The sequence below is a fragment of the Lichenostomus cassidix genome, chromosome 18 (assembly GCF_008360975.1).
Source record: "Lichenostomus cassidix isolate B80296 chromosome 18, HeHo_3.0, whole genome shotgun sequence".
Classification (NCBI taxonomy): domain Eukaryota; kingdom Metazoa; phylum Chordata; class Aves; order Passeriformes; family Meliphagidae; genus Lichenostomus; species Lichenostomus cassidix.
In genome coordinates, this window is record NC_139498.1 from 9,159,472 (window position 1) to 9,173,131 (window position 13,660).

Genomic DNA, 13,660 nt, shown 5'->3' on the forward strand with positions numbered 1-13,660 from the left:
ACTGAAAAGGAGAGATCATCAACTGCCCTGCTTGAGGGAAGAAGGGAAGGAGAGGATTCCAGGGAGGCATTTGGACTCCAACTTAGCTCAAGGACTAAGTGACACTCAGGCAAACCAAACACTTCACCTGGTGTTGCAATGGTCTCTGCAGGGACTTAGGTGAGGCTCACAGCACAGGGTGCTCTTCCAACACCAAGAATAAAGTAGTAGTCTGAATTCCAAAGTCTGCAGTGGAAGTGCAGCACAGGAAGTGTCACACCAGGAACAGTGATCCTGAGCATGCAGTAGTCATGGCACTTCAACTGCCAACATGCAAAGGATGGAAAGGTTTATAAAGGGTATTGAAGAGCAGAGAAGTGGGTTGTGAAGGCATTTGCAAGACAGGAATGAGCCTGTACTGGTAAAGAGATGGTTAAGAAAAAGAGCAATTGAAAAATGCAAGAGTATTCAGTTTGAAATAATAAACCAGAAAACTAACCACTTCAGCAATGTAATAAAAATGCTTCAGGTAAGACTTCTCTGTGTCTCTGTTTGTATTTGCAAAGAGGAATATTGATTCCCAAGGATCTAATCACAGCACTTTGAGGATGGTGAACAAAAACCTGGAATAGTAGTAGAACAAAAGAAGGGTGCAGTTCTGGGGCTGGGGAGAAAAAGGCAGTAGCAGTGAGATAACATGGAGCATAACTGTGGATCAAATGAAATAGTATGGTTTGCAAAATTGTAGCTAAGACCACAGTAAACACTGAGTAAAGGCCACAGTGGTGATAATCAATGTTTCTCCTAGATCTAAAGCAAGAATCTGAAGAATCATTGCATTGTATGAAATGCTGAAAAAATATACTAACAGCAACACTGAATAATCAACCAGAAATAACCGCAGAAGAAAATAAATATTTTTTCAAAACCAGTCTCCAAATTCCATAACACTGTTTGCTACGAGCAGTGTTGAATATTTGGTGGTTTGCAGTAAGGGTAACACAGAAAATAACTCAGGTTAAGACTCTGATGGTACAGAAGTGTTGGGCACCTGCATCTACACTGAATGCAATCTAGCATCCCATACTCATGGCATCTTTGAAAATCAGGCTCCAAAAAGATAAAAGCCAAATTTAGCTGGACAAACTTGGTAATTAAAAATACCTAAAGTCTGTGATATTCACCTGAAGAAACCAACAAAAGAAATTTAAACCTGAATCCCAAGTAAACTGTTAGAGGACTGTCTTTAAGGAGATTCTGTGAAAAAACACCTTGCATGAACAGGGAAGATTTTTAACATCTCATTTATTCCTTGGTATATAACCTCCTTCTGTCATCGAGGGCACTCTGACAGCTAATGAGGTAGGTATTGTACAACCAAGTCTTTCCTGATAAAAAATTATGATGGCAACACTTTCAAACTTTATGATTGGCCGACAACAGAGATCATGAAAATGGGTTTATGTATCCCTGAGAGGGAGTATAAAACAGGAAGAACAGGAATCTGCTCCATACATTTTGGGAGAAGGGCCATCACTTCACTGCCACGGTGAAAGACAGTGTTATATGAAATCAATGTATTCACACAACATTGCTGCAAGATATGCATGTTTTATAGATGGGGGAGCCAGGAAAGTTAATTGACTTGCCTATGGCCATCAAAGCAGTCAGTGATAGACCTGGGATTCATGATCAGGACTTCCTTGCCTCCTGCATCATATTCAGTTATCTCCTTGCTGGGCAGAGGCTCACTGCATGGTTGTTCTAACATACTGTATAAAGATAGTCATGCAAGGGGTAGAGCACAAAGTCACTGAAGAACAGAGCACTTTCTGTACCAGAAAGCAGATTTCTTCTGGAAGCTGCGTGCAATTGGGAACCTCTGGTGGGAAGCACACACCTGTTTTTTTCACCCTGGAATGTCTGGTGCTTAAGGCTTAGCACAACGAGGACCATTGTAATGACTAAATGGAACAGAGATAGCCCATACAGGCTTAAATTACAAGGTGTCTGGTAGTGAAATAACCTTTTCCCTATGCTCTTTTGACCCTTACAAACAAACGTTAGCCTGCTTAATTCAGTGGACTCATCACATCCAACTAGAGAGCAGTCTATATTTCCATGTCCACAGGTCGGATATCTCCAGTTTTGTGTTCTTTTACCCACAGTTCCCTGTCTTTGGCAGGATCCACTTTCCGAAGCAACTGGTCCACAAGTTCTACTGTCTGCAATGAAGAAAACAAGAATCCAAATGTCAAGGGCCCATTTGCAGCAGAGAGTCATTGCTCTGACATGTAGAGCACCTATGCAGGCCTACACTGCACGAGACTTGATGGACAACAGGCAGCCTTGTAGTGCTAAGCACAGAAGAGGGGGACTTAACATGGAGTTGAGTTAACATGGACTTAAGTTAAACACAGAGTTAAGTTAAACATGCTGTGCTAGTTAAGTTAAACATGCTGTAAGCCTGACTCATGTCCTGCAATCTTCACCTTACACCAAACACAACTATACTGAAGTCACCATGCATCCATATTCTAATATTTGATAAATAGCCCATTTTTAATAAGGCAAATATAAATACTCCCTTTGCCAATAGTGAAACAGTTCAGCATCTTCCTTGCACAAACAGAAGACCTCAGGGAGTAGTGCATCAAGCTGGGAGAGCTAATAATGGGTCATGCTGGCCAAATCTACTTCAGTTGGTTGTGTTTCCCCCAGCAAAGAGCTGTGATCCAGCAGTAGGAAATGTGACCAGGATCAGAGAGTCCAGGAGGAGCAGGACCGCAGGGAAGCAGCACAGCACTGCTGTACACTAACAAGCTGACTGCAGACACTCCTCCCATGTCCTTTGACATAAGCCAGTCAAATCAGGTCAGGAGGGTCCATTCTGCTCAGCTGAAGGGCAGTGAAGGCCACAGAGGTCAAACAAACAGCACACTTACACTTTGGTTGAACATGTCTGTCTCATGCCGCAGCTGTGTGTACTGGCACAGATGCTGCCGAATCATCTCCACCCTTTCAACTTCTAGTCTCTCAAGCTCCTGGACATGAAGAAAAACAAGTCCATATTTTTACTGGAACCTGAGCTTGGAGGCCCAGAGAAAGGATGATACACAAAAGGCTGCCAGTAGGTGCGATACTGCCCCAGGGTCATGCTTTGGAGCTGGACTCTGCGGTTGCACATTCCTCTGCTCTGCAAAGAATAAGAAACAGCAAGCAACAGCAGTCATCTCAGCCTGAACCTAACAACAGAAAAGAAGGTTTAACCTTTCCAAGAGGTTCCAAAACTGAGACAAGCAAGGCAGAGAGCAGAGCCACTGCCTTCAGAGATGCTGCAGGCAAAAGGGAATCTGTTTCCTGCAAGATGTTTTGTGTGCTTTATTGTTAGCTACAGAAGTTACAGTGATTCCCTGGGGCAGCAGAAAGCACATTGGGGTGTATGGCTCAGACCAACCCTCATTCCAACCAGATACAGTTCACCAGATGATGAGCTAGGACAAGTTTCCACCTTGCTCAGCTAGCAGTGAGCAGAACCCAGCAACACTTTAGTTGTAAAGGCAGGTGATTTCTACCTTTTCTTCTGATATTTTCTGTCTCCGTCTTCTGGATTCTGATATCATACCCCAAAATCTGCAATTAGTCCTTCTGGCATGGCCTCACCTTGAGGCCTGTGTGCAATTTTGGGCACCACTACATAAAAAAGACATCAAGCTGTTAAAGAGTGTCCAAAGCAGGGCCACAGAGATAGTAAAGTGTCTGGAGGGGAAGCCTTATGGGAGGCAGCTGAGGTCACTTGGTTTGTTCAGCCTGGAGAAGAGGAGACTGAGGAGAGATTAATTGTCGTCTTCAACATCCTCATGAGGGACAGCAGAGAGGAAACACTGATTTCTTCATGCCTGTGATCACTGTCAGAACCCAAGGGAATGGCTGAAGCTGAGTTGGGGGAGATTTAGGTTGGATATTAGGAAAAGGTTCTTCACTCAGAGGGTGGTCAGGCACCGGAACAGGATCCCCTGGAAGTGGTCACAGCTCCAAGCCTGTGTGAGTTCAAGAAGCATTTGGATAACACTCTAAGGCCCACGATGGGATTGCTGGGGTGTCCTGTGCAGGGCCAGGAGCTGGACTCAATGATCCTGAAGGGTCTTTTCCAACTCAGCATATTCTATGATTCCATGACCTGAGCAGCAGCAGAAGCAGCATGCTAAGCAAGTCTGCCTTTGAAGACATATACTGTAATGGACTTTGCTGTATCACAGAAAGTTTGGTATTCACACACACATCAGTGGGGCTGAGTCTTATGAAACCTGTCTTCAGAAGGCATTTCTGGTGCCCACTTACTGAGCAGCATGGTGGAATGCAACCAAAGCTTACACAAGCAGGCTATCTCCAATGTGTTACACATCTCCTGTGAAACATTCTTCATTCCAGCACAAGGATCTCAGGTGGCAGACTATTTGCCTGGGCAGGAAGATGAGCAAAGGAGCTTATGGAATGGACAGTGCTGAAGTAGACAGAACTCCTACTGCTGCTGCCAGCTGAGGTACTGCCCACAGAGAAAAAAATGGCCCACTCAGACTCTCTTTCTTAGGGCAGAGATGTGCAAGACCAGAATGCCAAACCCGGTGTGCCATTTGCAGAACAGGCACTGCATCTGCACCAGAAACATCAGGGAGGAAGGTATACAGGAAAGCAAAAATCTTCAGAGCTTGATCCTCTCAACTTGGTGGTATTGCATATGAATTAATCTGTGTCTGAGCTGATTGGACACAGGCTGTTTGCAGTGTTGATTTTATATTCATGTGTACCAAGACTTGCCTGCAAATGTTAATCAGCCTGAGTTACACAACTGACAAACCTGCTGTGCAGCTGCAGCCTCTGGCTGCCCCCTTGAGCCATCTCTTAGTGCACTTGCAAGTTGTGCTTCTCCAGGGGCAAATATGCAGAGCACATTTTTAGTAAGATGGAGGTGATCCTCCCCTCTGCTCTGGTGAGATCCCACTTGCAGCACTGCATCTCAGTCTGGGGTTGGCAGCACAAGAAGTATGTGCAGCTTTTGGATTGAGTCCAGAGGAAGCCACGGAGATGCTCCAAGGTAGCTTGTAGCAAGTCAGGCTGACACAACTGGGACAGTTCAGCCTGCAGAAGAGATGGCTCTGGGGAGACTCCAAAAAGATTGTGAAATTGTGGAATAGAAGAATTCATTAATGTATAAATTGATTTGGTGATTTATTGCGTGTTTTTCTGTGTTTTTCTTCTGCATTACTTCATCATTTCTAAGGACAACTCAAGTGTTCTGGCCGCTAAGCAGCCCTGAACTGGTTTAATGCCTTCTGCAAAGAAACAATTACTTCTTCTTTCCCCTAATAATGAGTTTTTCTTAGGATTGAGAATGGGAAATACAATATGAGTTTTAACACCCAATTTTCCCTGCTGCTTTGCACTGCACTAGCTGTGAATGAAGAACACTGCAGGCTATTACAATTTTGCAATGGTATAATGTTAGAAGCTACGTACCAGAGTGGTGGTCACCATCTCCTCAAACCACTTGGACTGGGCTTGATTGTAAAGATCCACACAGCGCATCAGGTCATCTCCTGAAAGAGTCAAGATAGCAACAGGAAGTTATATTCGAAAAATAAAGTCATTAAAATGGGAAATCAAGACTAATAAGACAATAGGCACCCACAAAGTTGTGGGTGACCGTGACTTAGGAAAGAATCAAGGAAGGAACTATGATTTATGGAAGAAACATCCTCAGCTAAGCTTCTTTGAATCTGATTTGGAAGTTTCACAAACATTCAGTAATGTAAGGACACTTTCATGAAACAGAAAGATAACTCACCCTACTTTAGTTGTTCTCACCTCAGTTATCAATAATTTGTGACATCCGAGTTGGAAAAAGTAGGCTTGTTTCTTCTGATGATTTAACACCACACAGATTTGTAGCATGGCTCACTTTGACTTTGTAGCTACAGTATTAAAAAACAAGAACCACACGGATGGGCAGCTGCATTCCCTCTTGTTCTCGCCATGTGCTGACAGACACAGGTACTCACCTGCCTGAGTGGACTTCCGTCTCGCCTTCTTGATTTCCTCTTCTGTCTTGTTGCTGAGTTTCACCTCTAGCTGCTGTGTTTTCATTTCCAGATCCTTCTGTCTCTCTGTCAAAGCTTTCCGGGCCTTGGAGTAATTAAAGAAGAGTCAGTTGTTACAGAGAAAAAGAACTGCCAGCTGCTTTCAGCCATCTAGGACTCCTTCACACAAGTGTTTCTCAGTAAGAAGTCTCTCACAGAAATGTCCTATGACATCAGGGAAGTCACCACCAACAAATCACAAATGCATCTGAACTCTTCATAGAGTCTTAGAAAGGCAAAGGACTAAAGGCACCATCAGCCTCTCCTGTTTCTTAATAGCTTCCCCATTATTTCTGGAAGAAAGGAGAGCTCTTTCAAATGTCTTAAACAGCATCACTGCCAAGACACCTCTTCCACTCACTTCTCTTAGGATCTGAAATGTTGAAGTGATTTCAAGTATCTTACAAAGTATGTCTCTAAGTACATTCTGGACTCAATGTACACCTCTCAGAAACTCTAACAATAGGAACTTATTTAGAAAAGCTTACTCAGGTTCATGTCAACCGTTCATGCTGTAGAAATCAAGAACCTGAGGTCTACTAAAATTGATTATTAGAATTACTTCACACAAAAGTTCTTCAAGCTGTTAAAACCTGATTTATCAGTACAAACATATTACACAGGCAAATTAGTAAAGTACCTTAACAAATAAACATTGCTATGTGCAGGCTGATAGATACATAAAAATTACTTGTTTTGTGTGGATTTGTTATTAAACATGTCACATTTGTTCTTTATACTGTACTAGTGTTTCAAACTAAATTGGCATAATTATATTTTCTTAGCACCTTAGTCATACCAGCCTAAATGTTACAACACTCTTGAAGCATTCCTGGAATATTTTCCATCTGTAGTTCCGAGGCCCTGGCTGGGTCCAGCAGGTCTCAAGAGGAAACTGCAGGAGAGCAATCCGTGAGGAGCTGAGTGCTTCACAGGCCCTGCAGTCATGGCTCTGCCTTGCTGTAATTCCTTCTTCTCAAGGTTATTCCTCATTCATTCTTCCCAATATTGCTACTGAGTTTCTTTGCAGATATGAGTGTGAATAACTCACTGTTTTGCAGAAAAATGCCTTCCCTGAATACACACAGCCTAATGACCTTGTGTATCCTGCAACAATTCTGCCCCTGGGCAAACTCCTGCTGATCTTTAGTGAAAACACAAATAACTTTGGGGATGACTGAGAATGGTATTTTCCTCTCTAATTTACGTCTAAAAAGCAAACCTCATGAGGATACAATTTGGCAGCTGAGGCACAAGCATCCCAATTTCTGCCAGCTGCTGCTGGGAGATCATACTTTGCACGTCTAACTCCCTATATAACAACCTCAGCTACCTGCTGGTTCATGTTACATCAGCCCATTACAGGGTGGTGGTGCTTTGGATTTAGATTTTTTCAGTGAGGATGTTTCTTGTGAAGTCCTTGTGATTTGCCAGACCAGGGTCAAGCTGCCCTCCTTGGCCATCTGCTTTTGGCCACTGAGCCAGGTGAGTCTTTCACCTGACCCTGCTGCCACCCTAAGGCAAGGTGTTTTAAATTTTGAGGACAACAGATGCACATGAATAAGAAGTATTTGCATCAAAAGTATTAGAAATACATTGCCCTGAATTGGGAAGGGGAGGATGAAACCAAAAGCCAGTTCAGCAGATGTTTGCACTGCCTGCAGCCCCCTCACTTCCCAGATCTCAGATAAACAGCAAACTATGCCTGCGGCCTGGCAAAGCACAGCTAACAGAGAAAGCCCTCAGCAGGAACAGCTGTGCTCCTTTGTGGCAGAACAGAAACTTTTCAGTTTGTTTGTGAACTGCTGCTCCTCTACTCAAACCAGCAGTATCTCAGGAGCCATGCAGCTTGTTCCCAGCTCCCCACCTTTTCCACTGCAGTGTAGCGGCTGGCCAGGTGCTTCCGCAGGTCTGCGATGTGGTGATCACACTTCTTCATGTCCTTCTTGAAGTTCTCTCGGAAGTTGAGCAGGGGTTTCTCTACCTCGCTCTGGAGCTGGTAATGAAAACAAAGGAACAACTGGCAGTAATTCCTGGCTCTTCACACAACCACAGAATTGTTAAGCTGGAAAAGACCTCCAAGATCATCAAGTCCAGCTGCCAACTCAGCCCCACCACCATACTCACCCCTAAACCATGTCCTCAAGTGCCATATCCACATTTTTGGAACACTTCCACCACTGCCCTGGGCAGGCCTGTTGCAATGCTTTAAAACCTTTCTGTGAATTTTTTTCGTAATATCTAATCTTAACCTCCCCTGGTGCAGTTTGAGACCATTTCGTTCTTCTGAGAAGAGCTCAAGACAAAGCAATTCACACACTGCAGCCAAAGGCAATGCCAGACAGCAAGACTTCTCTTCCCCAAGAATGCACTGAATTAAGCTACTACAAAACTGAGCCCTTCACAGGAGAGCTCTCTTTAGGGAATATTAATTGAAGGGAGCAAAAAGACAGAAATCTAGTCTTCCCCTCTCTCTGACAGATCATCTCTCTTTTTACACAGAAGATCAAACTACAGGAAATATTCAGAGTACCATCAGTGCTCTGATTCTGGCCTAACTGATGGTAACTTGCTTAAAACCCCCTGAAGTACCCAACTAAAGCCACTAACCTGAACTGCAGTGAGGTGACTCTGTGGGCTGTGGTTTCATGGCTGCATTTCTAGTAGGGTGAAGTGAGATCCAAGAAGGCCACATTTTATTTATTTCTGTCAAGCATAAGGCAGCCTAAAGAGAAGCCTGATTATTTAGTTGAAGCTCTTCTAAGAAGTGGCAAGAAACCTCTGGAATGAACTAAGGAGAAATCCATCAAGACCAGACACCTGACTTATCTTGACAGCCACCAATACTTGACTCTGATAGAGCTTGCATCATATTGATCTTTGGCCTTCTGATACACAGTTTTGACATCTAGAAAATGTGCTCTGGAGGGATACAGATATTTCACCTCCCCAGAAGCTGTTCTCTATTGTCACTCCTGTGAGGATACTGGACTCCACTAATGCAGGTGAGTTGGTTAACATGGCCTACAGTGGAGCAGTATAAAATAGTCCCTGAAAACAAGTATTTGCAGCCTTTTCCCAGCATTATTTTAATGGAGAGGGAAGCTTTACTGAAGCTCAGTACAGTCTTTGATTGCAGGGAGGCTATGCAATGAGCCAAGACTCTACAGCACACATCCTAGAAAGGTTAAACAAGCCTAAAGCAGAGTGTTTAGGCAGGTGCAGACTGGCACCTTGGTGATCTAATACAGTCTACAACTATGTGAAGGTCAGATCTAAGGGTTACAGAACCAAATTCTTCTCTGCGGGGACAAGCAAAGTCACAGCACACAACAGAGTTCTGGGAGGTTCAGGTTTAACATAATTGAAAAAAACCAAAACCAAAAGGAATCACTAGAATGGTGGCTGGGCTCTGAGAATGTTGACCAGAGAGATTGTGAAATCTCTGTCCTAAGAAATACTCAAGACTCAGCTAGGCAGAGGTGTAGCTGACTTGATCCACTGTGGGTGATCGTCCTGCTCTAACTGGGAGTGCTGCACTGGAAAATTCTGGACAATGTGTTTACGACAGACCAGGATGGCCCCAGGCAAGCTAATAAAGACCTGAAGCACCTCAGTGCCATGACAGCCTTCCTGAAGGACTCCTCATGTGCCTGTACTTACAGCTGCCATGCCAGGCTGTACAGGCAGAAGTGTAATAGCATTTTATGTTCCAGATGCCACAAGAATGCTGTCACCTCCTCTGCTTTGTCCCCAACCCTCTATGCAGCAGTGCTGTAAGGACTGTCACAGAGGCTGTTCAGTGGCTTCAAGGCTGGTGTTTATGTCTGAACACTCTTGGTGTGCTCTGCACTTTATAGCCTCCTGGTGCCAGCACTGACAGCATTTGGTTGATCACCAGTGAGAAACACAATTACTACTTCTAAGAGTAACTTCTCGGAAAGTAATACCAATCATCAATATGTACGTTAATACCAGGAAGACAAAACTAGAAACTCCCAAGCAGCTATAAGAACACAGAATCATAAAATCATTATGGCTGGGAAAAACCTCCAAGACTATCAAGTCCAATTGTTAACCCAGCACTGCCAGGTCCACCACTAAACCATACCCCTGAAGTGCCACATCCACAGATTTTTTGCACACAAACAGTGGGAAGGATTTAGAGGATGCTACAGGAGTTTCTCTGCAGAGTTTAACAATAAGTAAAATAATGGAAGAGCCCCTCTACCTGGCCTGCCTACATGCACATATCACTCCAGGGTGCATTTCTTCCTCTTGGAAAAGAATACAGGAGGACAATGGGGAGCAAAAAGTATTTCACTAATTACAGCCCTGATGTCGAAGTTTGAGGCAGAGCAGTGGGTTACCAAGGCAGCAGCTGGTTGCCTGAGTAACCTCTGCAGAATTACTTACAAATGGTGCAGAGCTATAATTTTCCTCCAGAACATGGCTGTTGTGCTGAGATATCTGCCACTGTATTGAACTTGAACACCCACAGAGGTTAACATAATGTAACAGGATTCAAGAGCATGTCACATGTGGTGGAAAAAACCCAGATAAATACAATAATTTGTAAAAGAAATCTCCTTGGGCATCACTTGAGAGAAAAATCCAAAAATAACACGATGTTCCCAACACACTTTTCAGAAAGGCTAATGATACAAAAAAGCCAGAGTCCTGGTTCTCTTCCTTCCATACAGGTAGAGTAGATTCTTGTTGAGAAGCCAAATATTACTTTTCATTTATTCCTTTGCAGAAGTGAAGTGTACAAGCTCTAGTTAAATTTACTGGCTGGAATGTAGAGCCCAGGTGAACAACTTCTAGAATCAGTTTTACTTCTTTTTTATGAAAAATTAAGGTTAGATGTGTTTTAATTTATTCATAAGGTAGACTAAATAAACTGATTTGGGAGGAAGATTGGACGGAGTTTCAGTAAGTTTGTTCACCAACTTATTAATTCCTCTAAATTTATACCACATTCATGTGTATTTCCCCCACTAACATGCACTGAAGGGAGAGCCCCACCAATTCAGGGCAAAAATCTTTGGAAAAGGAAGAAGTATTTACCTTAGAAGAAAATTTGAGATGAACCTCTGCTTCATCAGCTAGACTCTTCTTGAGCTGAGCCCAAGCCTCTCCCAGTGTGCTGCAGGAACAGAGGGACAAGATCAGTTTGCTATCTCTTGCCCATCCTCCCTTGTGGGATCTTGTCAGACAAATCTGGCACAACACTTCGTACCATATCTTGATGAGCAAAATCATGGAAAAGGGTAACAGAACTCAGGGCAGACAATCAGTCTCTGTGACCAGGGCAGAACTGCATTGGCATTGTATGTAGCAGATCTTCGAAAACAAAGTTCATGACAATCTCCACTTACAGAGATGCCAGAGCCTCCATAAGCAAGATCCTTCAGTAATTTATCCATACCATAACAGTGTTTCCACCAATGCAGTTTTTCCATTGCCTCTTCTACTTTACACCCTACTTTAGAGAACAGATTTTCACTTTAGGTGAAAAGTCTCAGAGAAGCTTTTCAGTATTTGAAAATTTCTCCATTGTCTTTTTCTTTTGGACAGATTATTTCCAACAAGACAACGGCAGCTGAGGCACACTCCTCCAGACCCTCTATGACAGCCTACACTCCTCTTAAAGCATCATAACCAAAACTATACTGTCTCCAGCACAGGTCTTCCAGATGCTAAACTGGTTACAGATTATTTTGTATCAGACACTCTTTATTCTACATATTTCAATATAATTGTTTTTTTAGACAACAGCATGGAGTTGATGAATAAGCTTGTGATTCACTACAGCCAGATCCTTCTCCCACAAACTGTTATGTAACTGTATCTTTCACATCCTGTGAAAGTATAAAGCCTGGTGCTTTGTCCTCATTAAAATGCGTCTTATTTTTTTCCAGTTAATTTCTCCATTTTAACACAAGAATTCTGAATTGCAATCTTTTCTTCAAATTATACATACCAACCCTCCTAGCTTTGCCACATCTCTGATTATGGTAAATCCATTATTTCTTCTATCATAGGTCATTCATTACAAAAACATTATAAAACTCCCTAGACTAAGGACAAATCCTTTGGGATCTCATTCCGAAGCTACTTTCTGCACTTTAGTTTTTGTAGGTAGTAGGTTTTTCTTACCTAGTTTTTTGCACATTAGGCTTTATTTAGGCCACTGTTTCTCCCGTCTGCCTACGAGAATTTCCCACTGCAAAAAGCTATACTAAATTAAGAGCTATGATGCTTGACTTACTCTCTTACTCCATCACTGAAGGAATTTAGGTTGGCTTGGCTTTATTCTGTATGCATCTACAACCTTGCTCATCACCTTAGTTTCCCACTAAGTGAAAGTTTGATGGTTTATTCTACTACTTTGCAAAGGTTAAATAAAGCTGAGTGATCTACAGTTCCTGACTCTTATCTCTTCCCCATCCCCTTTTCAACGATAACGAGATTTGACTCTGACAGCCTGAAAAATTGCCTGTCATCTGCAATTTCAAACTAATGGTCTGTCACCTTTGACACTGCTCCAAGCACTTGAGTCCTCAAATATGGTGTTCATCAGCTAAACAACTGAGATACACCTACAGAAGTGCTCCCAACAAATCTCCTTCCCCAGACCATGAGGTCCTCTCCCACTGCCCAGTTCTCACTGACACTAACCGTGTTATCTGATCTTTTTAAGCAAAGAAGGCATTTTAGCCTCCTGAGCATCTTCTGCTCAGGAGACAGAAGATCTTGGAGCATCTTGGAGCATCATGGGCTCCATCTTGTCACCCCCCATGTCCCATTCACATACACAATGGTGGGTCTGCTTACCACCAGAGGAGGGCACAGGACTGTGGAGGGACACCCCATATTTTGTGTCAATTCCACAGACTGCTGGACAGCAAAGCTGGAAAATGCTCAGTGGAGTGTGAAACTAGCAATGGTAACTGGAGTGTGCACAGGGCAGTGAGAGCAGTGAGATCCTCCAACTCACACCTTCTCAGGAATAAGGGAAAGGCCCTGGTGGAATGTTTACTGAGGGTGCTAGGCTGCAGTCCCACTTTTGGCTTCTTCAAATCATCCAGGTGGCTGTACTTCCTCCCTCAGTTTTATAAGTGGAACTTTTCAATTTCATGGGCCTCACCAATTCCACTAGCCTCTTCCTGGTTCTAGCCAATTTGGCCACCACAGCAACCAGAGGAGAAATTTCATAATGACCTCCCTCTGTTCTCTCACCTTGCCACCCCTCCAGGCAGAGCACCACAGGACAGTGCTTTCAGCTCCATGCACTCTGTACCATGTCCTTTCCAGTTCCCTACTTCAATGTTTCTTATGCTTGACTGCTTGTTCCCTCCCTTTTCATCTACTCCCCACTAGTTTCCTTCCCCTTCATTTTTTCAGTCATCCCCTCCTTCTCCTATTGGGGGTAGGAGAAAGTGGAAGGAAGATGTGGAAGGAAATGGTTTTAGCCTTGCTAGGATCAGGTGAGCATCCACCCCTAATGAGAAAGGAGGACAGAAACCACTGTCATTGCA

At 43.4% G+C, this 13,660-nt stretch overlaps 1 protein-coding gene and 1 long non-coding RNA gene across 5 annotated transcripts in view; one reads left to right on the plus strand and one right to left on the minus strand.

Annotated features, from left to right (window-relative positions):
* Positions 1-1,267: 1,267 nt before the first annotated feature.
* GAS7 (growth arrest specific 7) overlaps positions 1,268-13,660 on the minus strand; it is an 86,331-nt gene continuing 73,938 nt past the window's right edge. For all 4 annotated transcript variants that reach the window (XM_085077945.1, XM_085077946.1, XM_085077944.1 and 1 more), the window contains 6 exons: positions 11,187-11,265; positions 7,984-8,112; positions 6,039-6,162; positions 5,497-5,576; positions 2,925-3,023; positions 1,268-2,204 (listed from right to left, as the gene is read on the minus strand). In XM_085077945.1, coding sequence (XP_084934071.1) covers positions 2,091-2,204; positions 2,925-3,023; positions 5,497-5,576; positions 6,039-6,162; positions 7,984-8,112; positions 11,187-11,265 — 625 coding nt within the window. In that variant the 3' untranslated portion in view covers positions 1,268-2,090. The remainder of the gene's footprint in view (positions 2,205-2,924; positions 3,024-5,496; positions 5,577-6,038; positions 6,163-7,983; positions 8,113-11,186; positions 11,266-13,660) is intronic.
* LOC146429669 (uncharacterized) lies at positions 6,159-9,663 on the plus strand. The gene is made up of 4 exons (XR_014855628.1): positions 6,159-6,524; positions 6,971-7,097; positions 9,016-9,121; positions 9,256-9,663. It is a non-coding gene; the product is annotated as an uncharacterized LOC146429669 (long non-coding RNA).